General features: G+C 43.4%; 1 protein-coding gene across 5 annotated transcripts in view; it reads left to right on the forward strand.

Moving 5' to 3' along the window:
- The window catches only part of LOC128831412 (otoconin-90-like), a 93,511-nt gene extending 78,015 nt beyond the window's left edge, over positions 1–15,496 (forward strand). For 4 of the 5 annotated variants that reach the window (XM_054017766.1, XM_054017768.1, XM_054017770.1 and 1 more), the window contains 9 exons: positions 1,986–2,036; positions 2,161–2,211; positions 3,988–4,044; positions 4,740–4,784; positions 6,957–7,112; positions 7,545–7,643; positions 10,416–10,590; positions 12,496–12,602; positions 13,182–15,496. In XM_054017766.1, the coding sequence (XP_053873741.1) occupies positions 1,986–2,036; positions 2,161–2,211; positions 3,988–4,044; positions 4,740–4,784; positions 6,957–7,112; positions 7,545–7,643; positions 10,416–10,590; positions 12,496–12,602; positions 13,182–13,489 (1,049 nt within the window). In that variant the 3' untranslated portion in view covers positions 13,490–15,496. The remainder of the gene's footprint in view (positions 1–1,985; positions 2,037–2,160; positions 2,212–3,987; positions 4,045–4,739; positions 4,785–6,956; positions 7,113–7,544; positions 7,644–10,415; positions 10,591–12,495; positions 12,603–13,181) is intronic. The other variant, XM_054017769.1, reaches the window with a different exon arrangement.
- The last annotated feature ends 1,532 nt before the right edge of the window (positions 15,497–17,028 follow it).

The following is a 17,028-nucleotide window of genomic DNA, read 5'->3' on the forward strand; positions in this document are numbered from 1 at the left end:
CAGATGAAAACCTCAGTGCGCTCTCCCCAAGCGAACTCCCAGGCAAACTCCCGCTGTTAGCCTCTGCTGTTCACCGCTCAGCTGGTTCGCTGCTGACTGCCCTTATATACCAGTCAGGCCCACTCAAGGCCCAGCTGGAACAAAGCACTCCCAATTCACACTTTTCAAACAAACAAGCAAGCAATCAAGCACACGGTCAAACTGACCAACTGTCCCAGCAGCAGACACTCAGATACTCACCAACACAGCCCCCCTAATGCAGCACTTAGCGTACCTCCTCTCGGACAGCTCCCAGGCAAACTCCCGCTGTTAGCCTCTGCTGTTCGCCGCTCAGCTGGTTCGCTGCTGACTGCCCTTATATACCAGTCAGGCCCACTCAAGGCCCAGCTGGAACAAAGCACTCCCAATTCACACTTTTCAAACAAACAAGCAAGCAATCAAGCACACGGTCAAACTGACCAACTGTCCCAGCAGCAGACACTCAGATACTCACCAACACAGCCCCCCTAATGCAGCACTTAGCGTACCTCCTCTCGGACAGCTCCCAGGCAAACTCCCGCTGTTAGCCTCTGCTGTTCGCCGCTCAGCTGGTTCGCTGCTGACTGCCCTTATATACCAGTCAGGCCCACTCAAGGCCCAGCTGGAACAAAGCACTCCCAATTCACACTTTTCAAACAAACAAGCAAGCAATCAAGCACACGGTCAAACTGACCAACTGTCCCAGCAGCAGACACTCAGATACTCACCAACACAGCCCCCCTAATGCAGCACTTAGCGTACCTCCTCTCGGACAGCTCCCAGGCAAACTCCCGCTGTTAGCCTCTGCTGTTCACCGCTCAGCTGGTTCGCTGCTGACTGCCCTTATATACCAGTCAGGCCCACTCAAGGCCCAGCTGGAACAAAGCACTCCCAATTCACACTTTTCAAACAAACAAGCAAGCAATCAAGCACACGGTCAAACTGACCAACTGTCCCAGCAGCAGACACTCAGATACTCACCAACACAGCCCCCCTAATGCAGCACTTAGCGTACCTCCTCTCGGACAGCTCCCAGGCAAACTCCCGCTGTTAGCCTCTGCTGTTCGCCGCTCAGCTGGTTCGCTGCTGACTGCCCTTATATACCAGTCAGGCCCACTCAAGGCCCAGCTGGAACAAAGCACTCCCAATTCACACTTTTCAAACAAACAAGCAAGCAATCAAGCACACGGTCAAACTGACCAACTGTCCCAGCAGCAGACACTCAGATACTCACCAACACAGCCCCCCAATGCAGCACTTAGCGTACCTCCTCTCGGACAGGTAGCCCCACCCCCATCCCAATTTTTCACACTTGCTGTCTGGTCACCCTATTGCATTGGGATGGGGGAGGGGACAAAAAGGATTTCACTGTAAGAGGACTCCAACTGTAGACTGAGCCAGCAGAACTGCTCCTTGAACAGACCTTTCAAGGGAATGGGTCCGATCTACGTAAAGCACATTGTAAATCTGTGGTGTCGTGTGCAGGGTTTTACCTCTGCCCTCCAGGCAGAGAACATATGCTGGGCTGTTGTGGGGGAAATCTAACACTCACCTTAGAGAAACGCAGAAGAGAAGCCAAATTAATGTATTTCTCCAAAGCCAAACGCATCACTTGTGGGGAAGAGGGGAGGCTGCTGCTTCGAAGGATTTTCCCCAGAGCAGGCCAGCCATGGGATTTCTTAGGAGGGACATGGGAATGCATCGTCTGTTATTGCTTCAGGTATTAGCAAGAAGGGGAGCTGGGCCAATCAGACAAGCTAAACAGCCTCTGCACTCCCAGGCCAAATACACTGTCACCAGGATGCCTGATCGCCGCTTGGCAGAGCCCAGGTGCCTTTTCTGAATCTAGGTCCCTGAACAGTGGGGTTGTTCTGAGCCAACACACCAAGCATGAGTCTGGAAGAGTAGAAAATCCCAAGGTCGCCTGTGAATGTTAAGACAATACCGTGTGGTTTTTGTTTTTAAAGGAATTCCACCTGCAGCCAGCAATACCAGCTTGAAACCCCCCACTTCTGAGTGTAAGTGATAGTGTTACTTCATAGCTGTCCTACCCCTTGTCGTATGCCACATCTCTTACTTTATCGTTTGCAGCGTGCTTTTCTGATCGCACAACAACTCCAGTCTCGGTTTGTGTATTTACAGTTACTCCCAGAGAGCTCAGCAGTGCCCGGGGGAGAACGCCCAAAGCAGAATGTGAGTGGCTGTTTCTGTATTTGCACATCTGTAATGATCCTTTTAAAAAAACGTAACGATAATGAGGCATATGTAATTAGCACATCAGCACGAGACCAAAAATAGCTGCAGCAAATATAAACCTTTATTAGGAAATTCACAAAGTTGGAAACACTGCTTGTAACATAGCTAGTAAATGTATCTAGTAAAAGGAGGGTGGGATTCTGAAAAGCACTGAACATTGGACCACCTCTACTCCCATTGATATCTACTGGAGTTTTCCCATTGACCTTGTTGGAGCAGAGTTAAGCCAGTGCTGAGTCCTTGTCATTAGAGGGCATCTATGCTTTCTTACATCAAAACATCCCAGAAGCGAACGCTATCGACTATGGTATAAATATGCAGACACCATTTTTAGGGTCATGTATGATCTGCATTTCTAAATGATTAAAAAGCAGGCGAAAAAATCACTTCTCAGGATGAATTTAGCATGCAAAGGTAGTGCTGCCTAATGGTTAGGAGAGGAGAATTGGGTTTCATTTCCAGCTCTGTAAATGACTTTCTGGTCAACCATAGACAAACACTTAAGAATCCAACCCATCTGTCCACTAATTATGGTGCACATCTTAAAACTTCCACAGGGACACTATTGAAATTTTGGGCCTTAACATCTTAGGTTTACTCATCTGTAAAATGGGTGTGCTATTATACTTCCACTTTAGAGTAGTGTTTGTGGGGCTTATTAGTAATGTAAAAAGCATTGCAAGCACCTAGTGACAGGTGTATTTTATAATGGGATCAAAACCATTTATCATTTTATCCACAAAACACATTTTCATCTACTGCAAATAGAAGAGAGAGTACAAACCTCCAGTGGTGACATTTTCACTTTTCCCACCCTATCACAAGGCCTTGTGCAAAGGCTGCGTTCACCATCTTTGCATTTCACCAAGGTCTGTACTTCCTTACAGTTTGTTTTCTGACAAACGACTCACATTTTCGGTCTTCAGTAGCTATTTCTGCTGAGCCCAGTGACTTGGTCCCGAGGACTCCCAAAGCAGGAGGCCAGGAGGTTTTAGTGGTGGTTGTATTTTACTGGCAAATCAGTCACTGTAAGCTCCATGTGGTCATACAGCGGCATTAGCAGTAGTCAGCTGATCTTTGCAAAGCTGCCGACTCGCTGCCCCTGCCCCGCAGCTAAGGAGCAGTTCAGAGCTCTAGCTCCAGCCAAACCTGAAGTGGGATTCTCAGACATGTCGCTGTGTTACCAGCATGGCCTGATCTTGTAGCCAAGCTCTGAGCATGCCTAAGACTTGGCTTAGGTGCCTCACTCCAGGGAAAGGTTTAGGCCGAGGATCCTGAGTGGAGGGAAGATCCTATCTTTGACCCATCTGCCGGGTTCACCAGCTCAGCTGCATAGGTGCCTAAACCCCTCTCCCGGGCATTTCATCCTGGCTACCTTAGATTGCTCCCTGCTCAGGTTACTGACTCCTGAGGCTCCTTCTCTTAGGCCATAACTTGCCCATGCATTGTATGGGGAGCCTGGGCACCTAACTCGGGGCTGAAGATTTCATTAGCGGGCAGGTCGCCTGCAGTTTAGGCATCACAGCACTGAGCGGAGCAAATGCCTAAATCCCTGTGAGGACCATTGCCTTAGCATCTCTGTGCCTCAGTTCCTCATCTGGACAACGAGGTAATGCCGATGGTTGGTTGTTTTTTGAGAATCTCAGATCAAAGCCACTAAACAAGTACGGTTTGTTTGGTTCACTACCCTAATGCTTCTGCTTTCCGGTCTAGTTATCGCAAGAGATCATGAAGGCATGTCTGCTTCCTTCATGGATCCCACACTAACAGGTAAGTGAATCTTAGAGCTTGACTATATGGTGTCACAGTGCGGACATGGGTGAGAATAAACCTGCAGATGTGTGACAATAGCATGGCACTTGGTAACACAATGGCATTTGAAGTGATTACTATAGTAATATTATGGCTCACCTGCTTTGAATTTTTTTTTTTTTTAAATCATCTTTCCCAGGAGAAAACATGTTTTTTAAAGAGATAGCCAAGTTAACATTTTCATTTAAACTACAAGTGTTAAAATTGAATTGGACATTTCACCATTTTTATGCTGTTTAGTTTTTGCCTTTCACTGAACTTGAGCAATGAAGCTAGACTCGGCATTACCACTTTCTGGCACTGTCTAGCAGCATAGTGCAATGTCAGGATTGCAGCCTCTGCTGGAGAATCTTTCCATCAAGGCAAAGAACCATTTTCAGTGAACATTGTTTAAATTTCATAAATTATTTCTAGCTGCAATTTCAAAGGCCCAACCAGGAGTTAATTGCCCTGTGCGCCCTGACTTCAATGTACTTCATGCCTTTGAAAAATCTAACCCTCCATTAACATCAGGTTTTCTAATACAATGATCCTTTAAAGTACATTCACAGATATTACAGCCAGAGGGAACCATTATAATGCTCTTTTCTCACCTCCTGCATAGCATTGCATAGAATTCTTTCATGACCTAAAAGCTGCTTAATATTTTGCAGTTACTACAGTGAAGATCACAGCCACACCAGCAGCTGCAACTGAAAGTAAGGAGACAGCACCACGACCCCTGGTTTAATATCCTACAGCACCCTTTTATTTTCAGTTGACCTTTATGAGGCTAATTCAGATGAACTAAACTGGACCAGGGAAATTTCAGGTGACACTGAATATGGGAGGGGGTCACGGGGGGAAGAAGCAATTTTTCATCTGTGCTATCTCTGACTCAGGTATTAGAATTATTTGTACTGAAATAGTGCTCAGGGCTTCCAGTCAGGGATCAGGGCCCATTGTCCTAAGCCCAGTACAAACACATACCAGAAAGATGTGTGTCTGCATCAAAGAGGAGTTATCCACCAAGTTCTTGGGCGATTGCTACAGTTAACAAGCACCTTCTGAGTTCTAATCCTGCCTCAGACTGGTGTACTCCAAAGCTGTCAACAAGTCATTTTACCTCTTGGCCTCAGTTCCTCCATCTGTGCAATGGGGATAATACTACTATTAATGATAATGCTATTTCTCTGTACTGAGAGGGGTCTAGCACACTTTTGGTATTGTATAATAAACAATAATATTAATGCTTTCAAACCATTTCCCAACAAACGTGTGTTGCACAAACTAACTCCACCACTTCAGGAGACAGTAGTTAGTGACCCGTTGGAAGACAAAGGACAGAATGAGCATGGAGACTGAACTACCTTCTCACCCCTGGCAATTTGGTTCCTGAAGGTCAGGTGTGAGGCAGATTGGCAAAGCAGTGAAGGGCAGCCAGTGTTGTCTGGTCTGTGTATAGACATATTACTTCAGTCTTGATGGACCTCAGTGCAGCACCTTTCACCAGCTCTAAGTTTGCTTAAACACAGAAACGTTAAAGGTCCAACACACACATCCCAAAATCTCTGGGCATCGCACATAGTGATCGCTGTTGTCTGGAATGTGAAGTGTTGTCGCTGTTCATGGCGAGATGCCTTCAAAGTAAAGTATCTTAACTCTGGTTATACTGTCTATGACTATTGAGCATTGCTCACATTTCACTGTGTCACAACCAGCTAAAGCAACCAGCAGCCCCACTAGCACTGAGCAAAGCTTCTTGGATTAAACTTGGTTTCCCCCTGAAAAAATGCATTCTTGGGTTGACCAAAACTGCCCAAATTCACATGCAATAAACCAGATTGGTTCAGGAAAAGAAATTCTGAAAAAAATAAAAATGTTTAATTTTGGCATTTTAAAAATTAAACATGTCAATGTTTTGATTTGAAATGACTTTTTGTTTTGAATTTTTCTTGTTTTATTGAAAAGGTAAAAAAAACACCAGCCCTTGAAAATGAAACAAAATGTTTTGTTTTGGGTTGAATAAAATTTAGTTTGACCTGAAACAACATTTTTTTTATTTTTTGTTCTGCCAAAAAATGTTCATTTAGTGTTGACCCAAAGCTTTTAAAAAAATGTTAAGGTTCAGCCACTGAACCAAAAAATTAGTTCTTCACAGAGCTCTAAGGCCAACCCATTTGAACCCCACTAAGCAATTGGTAAATACTTTATTGTCAGTTCCTTTCTTCACATGCCCTTCTGTGTGCTTTCCTTCTCACGGAAATCTCCCAGCCTCATGCCAAGGCTATCAGTCTCCAACAAAACTCACTGAGCTCCATAAACAACATTAGCGTGTATGCAGGGGAACTACAAGAGAATAAGTGAGCCACTACTCTGCATTCTACCTTTCACAGTCTCTTCATGTTCTCCTGACTCACCCGCCAAACCTGAGCTAGAAGAATGTGTCACCACCTCTCATGCTGCTATTCAGTTCAGCATCACTGGGCTACTTTGATGAGGTGATGGACCAAGAACAGAGGAGTGATGAACTCAGGAAACAAACACTGACCTGCACCTTTTCTGGTTGCCCAATCACCTGGTTATGTCATTTAGCTACCTGGGATAATCCTTCACCTTCCAAGTGTGACATGCATTCTTTTTAACCTGTAAAAAACACTTATCACCATCTTTAACCAGCATGACTCTAAAATACATAAGAAATGTGAAGAAATTAACAAGAGTGGGAATTTGGGGTTTCTTTCTATGGCTGGCAGTTTAAGCCAGTTCTGTCTGGGATTATTACTCTCTCCTGCTATCTAGGAGATCAATTTACTTCCCATTTAAATGGGCATGTTGTTGGTGATTATCCTGCTAGTTCTCCTTCTTGCTTTTCCTTTTCTCCTCATCAGTTCAGAGGGGGCAGGAAGGTGATTTAATTGTAAGCGTACCTTCAGGAGTTACAGAGGATGCTTTCCCAACGGAAGAGCCAACCACAGCAGGTATTAACTCAACAGGGCCAGACGTGATACCCACTGAAAATGATCCCACCACGACAACAGAACAAGGTGAGTGTACAACAAATGAAATTCATTTTCTGTTTCAACTTAAACCACGTCCCTATTCCTGTTCACAGCTACCCAGGCCCAGTATTTCCCCAGGCCATGTGGAGTGGCCCTATTACCTCCCTAGATTTATGTATTATCCACATATGGACCTCCTAGAATAACATTGGCTTTACTCACAGCAGCCTGTCACTGTGCAGAGCACAGATCAGAAGAGGTTATCAACCAAGGCAGGTCTCACCCAGCCTATTCCGTGTGTAACAAAACAGTTTGTCCACCCACGAAGGGCACACGTTTTAAAGGATTTCAGTCACATTGCTGGCTCAGCGCCTATGCTTGTGGAGACGCTATTGATAGTGGAACGAGGAGAGCACCCTCTTGCCTTTGTGCGACTCTTTCTAATGTGAGTTAACATGTATATCGTGTGATCTGCAGAGACGAGCTTTAAGATAGGAGAAGCGAGCACAGCTTCCTCTGCGATATCCCCAGAAGTGACACTCGCTGAGAGGGGGCCTGATGAAGCTGTCAGACAAGGTAGACATAATGGTTTTCTCAGTTACATCTAATGAAAAATGGGTCACGCTGTATAGCGAAGGTACGTTTACAAATGGTTAGGCTGTTATAAGCATGTTACAGACATGGATAGCATTTGTTATCGATGGTTATAAGCGCATCAGCAGTGATGTAATAATTTCTCTAATACCTTCCGCTGAGGTGCTTATAACCATCTGTAACAATGCTGGACTCTAACATTCTATGATTTCCCATTTATTAACATATGTAGCTCTCATTAACCCCTTATAAACCATTTGCAAATGTACCTTTAAATTAAAAGGTGAATAAAAATGGACTCGGAGAAGGGATGTTCACTTGCTTTGTGTTTTTAAGCAAGTTTAATTTCCAGTCTAAATTACACTTTATTGCCTGCAAGTATCAGAGGCAGTAAAAGGACTTTTTCCCTCCCAGACCCTCTCTCCGCTCCTTAACAGCTCCACTGTCCTCCCAGGCTCCTCATCTCAATCTTATTTTCAGCACCTCGGTGCAGAGTTGAAAGAGTTCTCCAAGATGACTGAGAGCTGTCACTGCTGCAGGCCTCAGCATGCTTTGTCAGGAGATCTCCCCTGTATGTTAGATGTGGTGATGGGAATGGCCCCAGAGTTAGGGGCTATGGATAGTCAGGAGCCAGAGGGCAGGGGCAAGCCAGCATTTCTCAAATGGTTGAATTATTTAAGTTGACTTTTAGATAATACTTACTCATATTCTATTAGTGCCCAGAGTCCCCAGTCTGGAATCAGGACCCTGGAGTATGAGTGGAACCGGAGAAAGAGGGTCACATTTCAGAAGGGACATAGTTTGGGGTGGCACCAGAGGCTCAGGAATGCAAGCTGGGGCCAGGCTGTACCTCTAGGCATGTAGCAGTGAAAAAGATTTCTTTCCTTCAATTCTGACTGCCTGCTGCATCACTAATTACTAAGGCCCCATTGTGCTGAGCACAGTGGAAACACACACTCTGCCCCCAAGGGCTCTCAGTAGAAATAGACAAGACAAAGGGAGTATTATCACTGTTTTACAGATTTGGAGACTGAGGCATATAGGGATTAAAGTAATTTACTGAGGGTCACAAAGGAAGTCTGTGGCAGAAGTGGAGATCAAACCCAGATCTGAGTCTTAGTCCAGAGGCTTAACTGCAAGACCATCCTTCTTTTCAATAGTCAAGCAACAGGTTGCTTGCTTGTTGTCTCCTCTGGTAGCCAAACTTAATTAGGAAAAATTTTAAAGTGGATTATGGAGGAATGTCACACACACATATCACCTTAGCATTAATGGTGTGTGTAGGTTAACTGGCACAAATTCCATTTTGAAAAATGCTCCTATAAGAGCCCTGCAGGGGAGTCTTTTTTTAATCCCGCTCCTGTCCTGCTCCCACCCACTCCCGCATTGTTTGGTGAATTTTTATCCTGCTCCCACTGTTACGTCAGCGAGTCCTGCGGGACTCCCAGTCCCGCAGCAGGACTCTAGCCCCTATTGTTCCTTCCTTCAGACACAACCTAGCCATTGTCTTGCTCCTAATTCTTTCCTCTGAGTGAGTTCTGGATTTTAATCACTTCATTTTCTGAATGAGTGCATTGCATTCTTATTTCCGACCATCTTAAAATGGCTTTGAGAACCTTGGGAGAAAGACCCAATTTAACCTGAAATATTACCTAAGTGCAAAACATTAATATCACAACCCCTTTTAATTTGCATCTTAAACTTGCAGAGCAAAATAGCTTCCCCTTCATGAAAGTCTGTGTTCCCATTTTGACTATTCTCTGCCTCTCTTTTCTTAATTATGCCCAGCTGGTTTAACAACATTTAGTTACTCGCCAGTGCCTTTGTATGGGAGATCTCATTTCATCTGCCTTTTCCTTCTCCACAAAGAAATAGTCATTAGAATCTATTCTAAGCAAAGGCAATTTATGCTCAATGTAGAACAGCCAGTTTTAAAACAATTACATGGAGATAATAGGGGAGCAACCGAAGTTTGGGAGTTACTTCAGCTAGGTTTCAAGATAGTCATGGTTTTGGTTCAATGATAGAAATATTGGGATGGTCTTTAAGAATACACAAAATAAAATAACTAAGTAAATGAAGGAAAATCTAATCCTAATGAAAAGGCAGATGTAGGATCTTTCAAGTCATCTAAAACTACAGTGGTAGTCCCATGAGTCTAATTTGATTGAAACATTTGACCTCCTTTAACAGTGTGCTATTACAGCTGTTATTTTTGTTATGGTAGTGCCTAGAGGTCCTGATCATCATGCGATGCTAGGCACTGAACACACATGGCAGAAAGACTGTAATATTGTGTAATTATTTATTTGTATTACCAGAGTGACTTGGGGGTCCTAGTCATACATGTGCTTGTCCTGTACAAACACAGACCAAAAAGCTGATCCCTGCCTGAAGAGGCATATAGTCTTGCATAAAATTCTGCCAAAGATCCTGTGAAGCATGTGGTATGTGGAAACACATACAAGCTGTAAGTCACTCACCAGTTTTATGAAAATCAGCTGGTAAATTCAGACCCATTCCAGAGGGCCCTGTGTATTTAGAGAGACGTTCAATAAGGTTCTGAGGAGAGACATGGATTATGGAAAGCAGAAACTATGTAAAACGAGTAAGAATTTGAGAGAGAGAGAGAGAGAGAGAGTTTGTGGTAGCTCTGACCGTTCCAAACAAAGAGAAGACATGGTCTCTGCCCAGAAGAATGTCCAGTGTCAAACTCTGCATGTTACTTAATAAACAAAATGTCTCTCTTTACAGTCTGTGACAGATTCACCTTTCTGCAAACGAGAGGGAACGGAAAGGTGAAGCGGGAGCTGCCTCAGCTAGGAGAAATGCTGTTTTGCTTGACTGATCGATGCCCACAGGATTTTGAATCTTATGGCTGCTACTGTGGCCAAGAAGGAAGAGGTTATCCTACAGATGTACTGGACAGGTGCTGGCTCGTCAACAACCTGCTAGTCAGCACTGTCTGCTGTTAATCATGTTTATTACAATGGTGCCTAGGGCCCACCCAAGATCAGGACCCCACTGTACTAGGCCCTGCCCCGAAGAGCTTATCTAAATAGATAAGACAGAACTGGTAGGGAAAAGGCTAGACCAGAGGTTCTCAAACTGTGGGTCATGACCCCAAAATGGGTTGTGACCCTGTTTTAATGGGGTCATCAGGGCTGGTGTTAGACTTGCTGAGGCCCGGGGCTAAAGCCTGAGCCCCACAGCTCGGGGCCAAAGCCAAAACCCGAGGGCTTCCACCCTGGGCTGTGGGGCTCAGGTTATAGGCCCCCTGCCTGGGGCTGAAGCCCGTGGGCTTTGGCTCCCCTGCCCAGGGTGGCAGAGCTCAGGAGGGCTGAAGCTTCAGTCCCCCACTCCTGGGGTCATGTACTAATTTTTGTTGTCAGAAGGGAGTCGCGGTGCAGTGACGTTTGAGAACCGCTGGGCTAGACTGTTCAAGCATAGCAATCAATGGGATGGTGACAAATGTCATGTTAACGTTTCAGATTTGAGGGGTGGAGTGATTAGGAGGGGCAAGGAGGGCACCATAGGTGAGGAGAGGGAGGAGAAGAAGGTATGAGGAGCAGGTGTGGAGCGAGGCTGAGGTAAAGCATACTCAAGGAATGGATGGGTTGAATAGTAACTTGCAGATGGACAAGCTAGCCTGTTAATATAGATCTATGCTGCACTATCCTTTTGAAGGATGTAAACACCCAGCGTGAAATCCTGACCCCACTGATGTCAATGCAGAGTTTTGCGTTTACTGGTGGATACATCTAAGAATGAGATAAAATTAGAGAAAATTCACACTAACTAAGAAAAGGGAAATCTCTTTCAGGGTGAGTTCCAGTAGCATGTCAAAGAGTCTCCCTAGAGGAAGTGATGGAAGTCCTTAGCACCTGAGCCATCTCAAGTTTGACTACTAGAATATATATCATAAGAAACTAGCAGGAGAACAGACTCTCTGACTATAGGTCTTCTCCAGTCCTAACTTATATGACTTAATGCATGGAAGGATTTAGCCCTCACGATACTGGCAGTTTCCAAGTTGTTAGTCAACTAAAGTCTTAGGAAATATATATGAGAGACAGATGCCGTTTTTGAAAACATAAGAACAGCCATACTGGGTCAGACCAAAGGTCCATCCAGCCCAGTATCCTGTCTACTGACAGTGGCCAATGCCAGGTGCCCCAGAGGGAGTGAACCTAACAGGTAATGATCAAGTGATCTCTCTCCTGCCATCCATCTCCACCCTCTGACAAACAGAGGCTAAGGACACCATTCCTTACCCATCCTGGCTAATAGCCATTAATGGACTTAACCCTCCATGAATCTATCTAGTTCTCTTTTAAATCCTGTGATAGTCCTAGTCTTCACAACCTCCTCAGGCAAGGAGTTCCACAGGTTGACTGTGCGCTGTGTGAAGAACTTCCTTTTATTTGTTTTAAACCTGCTGCCCATTAATTTCATTTGGTGGCCCCTAGTTCTTATATTATGGGAACAAGTAAATAACTTTTCCTTATTCACTTTCTCCACATCCCTCATGATTTTATATAGGATTACTTATGCAATTTATTACATCAGACAAGTAAGCTCACAGTTGAATAAAGACAAAAGCAAGGGACTCTGAATGAATGAGAAGTAGAAAGGCTGTAATAGTAAGATGATGAAAAGCTTTATTTAACAACTTGTTTGGATAAAAAAAAAAGTTTTTTATTATAGGTTAAAACAAACGTTTTCCCAGTTTCAAGATGCAATGAAAACAAATAGCCAAAATAACTGCAAAAACTGTGTGCTCCAGGGAGATGAGTTACTATTAAGAAAGGTAAACATTTGTTCTTTGTTTTAGGTGCTGTTTCTCCCATCAATGCTGTATGGAACAAGTTAAAAAACTTGGGTGCCAGCCAGAGGGAAGTTTGAGATCTGAAGTTGTATGTTTAGATCATAAACCGAAGTGTAAGTTTGGTCAGATGATTAAATGTATGACATTTGAGCAACATTGAGATCAGTATAGAAGCACACAACTAGAACAGAATCGCAGAAGTTAGAAACTGGAAAAAAATGTGTCATATTAACAGTGCTCTGTAAGCCATTTGGAATTGGCCTTGAGTAGGGAAAAAAGTGATCAGGTTTAGATCAGGCTTAGCTAGAATGCGCTAGCTAAGCTTGACCTAAACCTGAGCACTTTTCCTAGTTAAGCAAAACCTTGTTGTCCACAGAGCACCGGTGGATCTCAGGGTATGGCTGGCTTCTATCAGTAGGTGGGCACCTGAATGTAAACTGGTCAGTTTCAGAGTGCTCACATCTACAAGTCCCGCCGAAGTCAATGGCAGCTGCCGTTGCTCAGCATCTCTGAAAAAATCAGATTACTTACCATATATTTAGATGCCTAACTATGGATTTAGCAGCCTGAGTTTGAAAACTGTAGCGACAGGCTTTACTATAAGTGGTGTAGCTGACTACATATTAAAAAACTGCTTACACCAATTACAACTTGCTTTCAGCCATTTTCATCTTTAAAACCTCCTTTTTAAGGCATTGGCTGGAGCATGTGCGAGAAGCTCCTGTGTACCTGTGATAAGACAGCGGCTGAGTGTATGGCTGCTGCCTCTTTCAATGAAAGCTTGAGGTTCCTAACCCGGCAAGCCTGCCAAGAGAACAAAGCCTCATGTCGGAGTGGAATAGCTGAGAGGCCTGCAGGTGACACTGGAATAGGCACCAGGACCTCCAGCTCGGAGGAGAGCAGTGAGGAGGCAGGTCCGTGGAGGAGTGCTTTAAGAAGAATAAAGAGAGCTGCACGACACCCCCGGGGGAAAGCCAGAGCCACACCACAAGAGAGATAGCCAAGTCTCTATATCCAACTGGGAAATGGCATGGAGGGCTCCAGAGTCAACCACTGTGTGTCCTATTTTATCTTATCTTTGTAAATTCTCTTTTACATTTTCTTGCAGACCCCAGATTGAATTACACAGACTAGGTAACGGGTTATATATGTTAGGATACAGAACTCTGTTCTACAGGAAAACCTGCGCTAAGGACCATTTCCACCTGTCTTACATGATTGTTTGAAAGTATCCAGTATAGTTTCGTTCAGCTTTTATGTAAAGACCCCTCTGCCAGGTGGCTGATTTTCGCTAACACCTCTGGCAGTTGGTTAAAATTTATTTTGTTTTGTATTGGAAAGGAGATGTCTCTCGCTGAAAAAAAACAAATTGAAGGGTTGGAATTAGAATTTGATACATTTTCACATTACATGCCACTATATGTAGTTAATACAGAACTCCTCCATGATATTAAAATAGCATCTTATAGCTTACTATACTAGTTACGTAACTATGGTAAAACATTCTGGTCGATATCCTTCTTGAATATTCAGGGACGTGGTGGGAGGAGATGAGGAACATCTGTCAAGACACGTGTCTCCAAAAATTGTGTAATATGTGCAGATGTCTGCAGTACCTCCTAAGAGGTCACCCACCTAGGCTTCAAGGTGTCACAGAGCACATGTTCTGCCTTCAACAACATGGAGCCCCTTCCTATTACATTTTTGGCCAGCTGGGGCCTTAGTTTCCTGTTCATTCCCATTCTCTGAATTATTTTCTTGCCCCACCTCTTACTGGCTCTGCATGTCAATGGGCAACTGTAACATGCTGCAGAGTTTTACAGGTCTCCAATTTCCCTTTTTGTGTATTATGTAGAAGGGAGCATAGTGGCATCTTCCGATGAGAACCAGCGCACATGAGCCAAATGACGTGGGGAAGCCTGCATCTCTACTGGCCATGCTGTGACTGTTCTTTGGAGAAACAACTTCAGCTTCCAGGAACATGGCATGATACCAACAGGACTAATGTAATAGATTTCTCAAATTAAACTACATTTTTCCTTCCTACGGCCCACTGTCACTCCTATTATGCCATCTGCATGGAGTCAGTGGAGATACACTGTTAAACTACAGCAGCAAATCAGCCTCTTTCCTGTCCCCTGTCCTCCTTTTAGAAAACAAACCAAAACACACCATTGCAAGCTGTAATGAGACCTTTGAGGAGGGAGTGAGAGAAAATTAAAAATCCTTATTCCCAGAATCACTGGAAAATTGAACTGGGACCTCTAGTAAATCTAGAGTACTCTGCACTTTTTGCTGCTTTGTGCAGCAGCTAAGATTGATGATGATGATGGATGGTTCCAGCCCTTTGCATTGCAGAGTTTTCTGGAAGACTTGCTTAATAGGACAACACTGATTTATATAGATAAGGCTATCGCTACTTAGACAGCAGCAAAGCAATGAAGGACATGCAATGAGGTGTTCATTTCAAAGCTTTGATGTGACCAGTTAAATGTTAATACTAGGGAGCAAATTATCTACTTTGCATGTTGTAACCAAGTGGGCCTAAAAATCAAATCTCACTGGGAGTTAAATCAACAGCAGCTTCATTGCTTTGGATGATGCCATATGTTCTGGCACCAATTTTAATCTCATTTTGCTTTATCTCAGTTCTGACTAGAACCAACAGTGCAAATGGGATCAATAGATTTTAAACCCAGAAGGGACCACAATCATCTCCTCTAACCTCCTGCATAGCACAGATCATAAAATGTCAGGCAATGGGACAAGTCAGATGTTTCAGAATGAGTAGGGACGTGTGTATATTTCAAAGGTCAGGGTCTTGAACAGAACAAGGCGTTCTCTCCAGTCCATTCCGTGCTTTGCAATTCTTAGTCTCCTAAAACTCACGGTAGATATGGAGTTGTGAACAAGAAATTCTCCCTGGTGACTAAATGCACATTTAACCAGTTTGCATGAAAGTGATTTTTTTAAAATTCTGACTTTGAATTGTGTATGAAAACAGAAGCCTGGGATATTTTCTTCATCATCCAAAAAAATCTAAGCAAGTTTTTAGTTTGGAAGTTAAATGAAAACAGTCTCACACTTTCTGATTTATGACCTAAAATATTGAATATAATCTCATCCCATATAGTAGAGTAAATATTTCATTTTTAGTATTTGCGGAAGATTTCTGGTGCTGCTGTCATATTATGCTTTAACTTAAATAGATCTATAAAATTACTGACAATCTTTACTACAACTGTTGATTTGATTTTACTGTAAATGTGTGAAATGGATCTTCAAACAGAAAATTAACTTGAAGTAAACAGTTGACAATGTAATAAAACCAAAATGTTTTCAAGTGTCACCCCTTTTGAGGCTCCTCTTGAAACAAATGAAGAATTTCCACTAACATTTTTTACAATAAAGACACTTGTTACTAACTTATCATTGCGACATCTTAGCCTTATTATAGTGATTTTTCTGACATTGTTTCAATATTTCCTTTCTAGATTCCTGTTTTAAGGGTCTGCAACTTAGTCATAAGAACTTTGCTCTGTGTTGAGTGCAAGGAAGTTGTGTGGTCCAACAATCAGAGCAAAGGCTCTGGAAGCAGAAGGCCTGCGTAGGTTCTTCCACATCATGAAGTTGTTTGACTTTGCCCATGTCATTTGGTCTTTTTGCCTTAGTCAGTATTGTGAGAACGTTAGGTAAATATGCAAAATTCCCTTAAAATCCAATGCTGTATCTGAATGTTCTTTGATAACTAAATATCACAAAACTCAGGTATATATGATCCTTACTGTCTTTTTAAAAGAGCAATACAAGATTAGACCACTGTGAAAAATGCCTCAGTGTTGGGGGCTGGACTAGATGACCTCACAAGGTCCCTTCCAGTCCTGCATTTCTATGGTAATGATTTGCAACATGGAGCAAAACCAGTAGAGAGTGAGCTTGCTTCAGTGACAGAGCAGAGGATTACTGTGGGTTTGCTGGAAGTACAAGTTACCATCACAGTTCATAATTAAGAAAGCAGCTAGCAAATGTTTAGGGAAATGTCCCACACATAAGGAGTGAAAATCCTGACCTCATAGATGTTAATGGGAGTTTTTCCATTGAATTCTATGGGACCCAGATTTCCCCCCAGGACTTTTAGGAAAAGCCCACAAAGGAATAGCAACATGAAAAACTGAAGGGAGGGATAGTATGTGGTTGTGAATCCTCCCTTTAGTGGAAGGAATCATTTCCCTCATTATCAAGTGAGGTATGTACGCCTCCTTTTAAAATACAAGATTGGTGAAGAAAACTGATAGAAAGGTCTAAGCCTACAAACCCACACTAACATTTAATCACAAAAGGTATAAAGGTTGGCAAAGTGGAGGGTTGGCGAAGGGACTTGAGAAATTACATCCACAGGCAAAACCAAACGAACCTCACACATTCCTTCAAGATGCTGGGTCCAATGACCATTTAAATATCCACTTCAGCAAAAAAAACAGGATTAATCTACAAAATGTCACTGCCCGTTCTTTTCATCTGATTCTGAGATGAGCTTTG

Source organism: Malaclemys terrapin, chromosome 2 (genome assembly GCF_027887155.1).
Source record: "Malaclemys terrapin pileata isolate rMalTer1 chromosome 2, rMalTer1.hap1, whole genome shotgun sequence".
In the NCBI taxonomy this organism is placed as follows: Eukaryota; Metazoa; Chordata; order Testudines; family Emydidae; genus Malaclemys; species Malaclemys terrapin.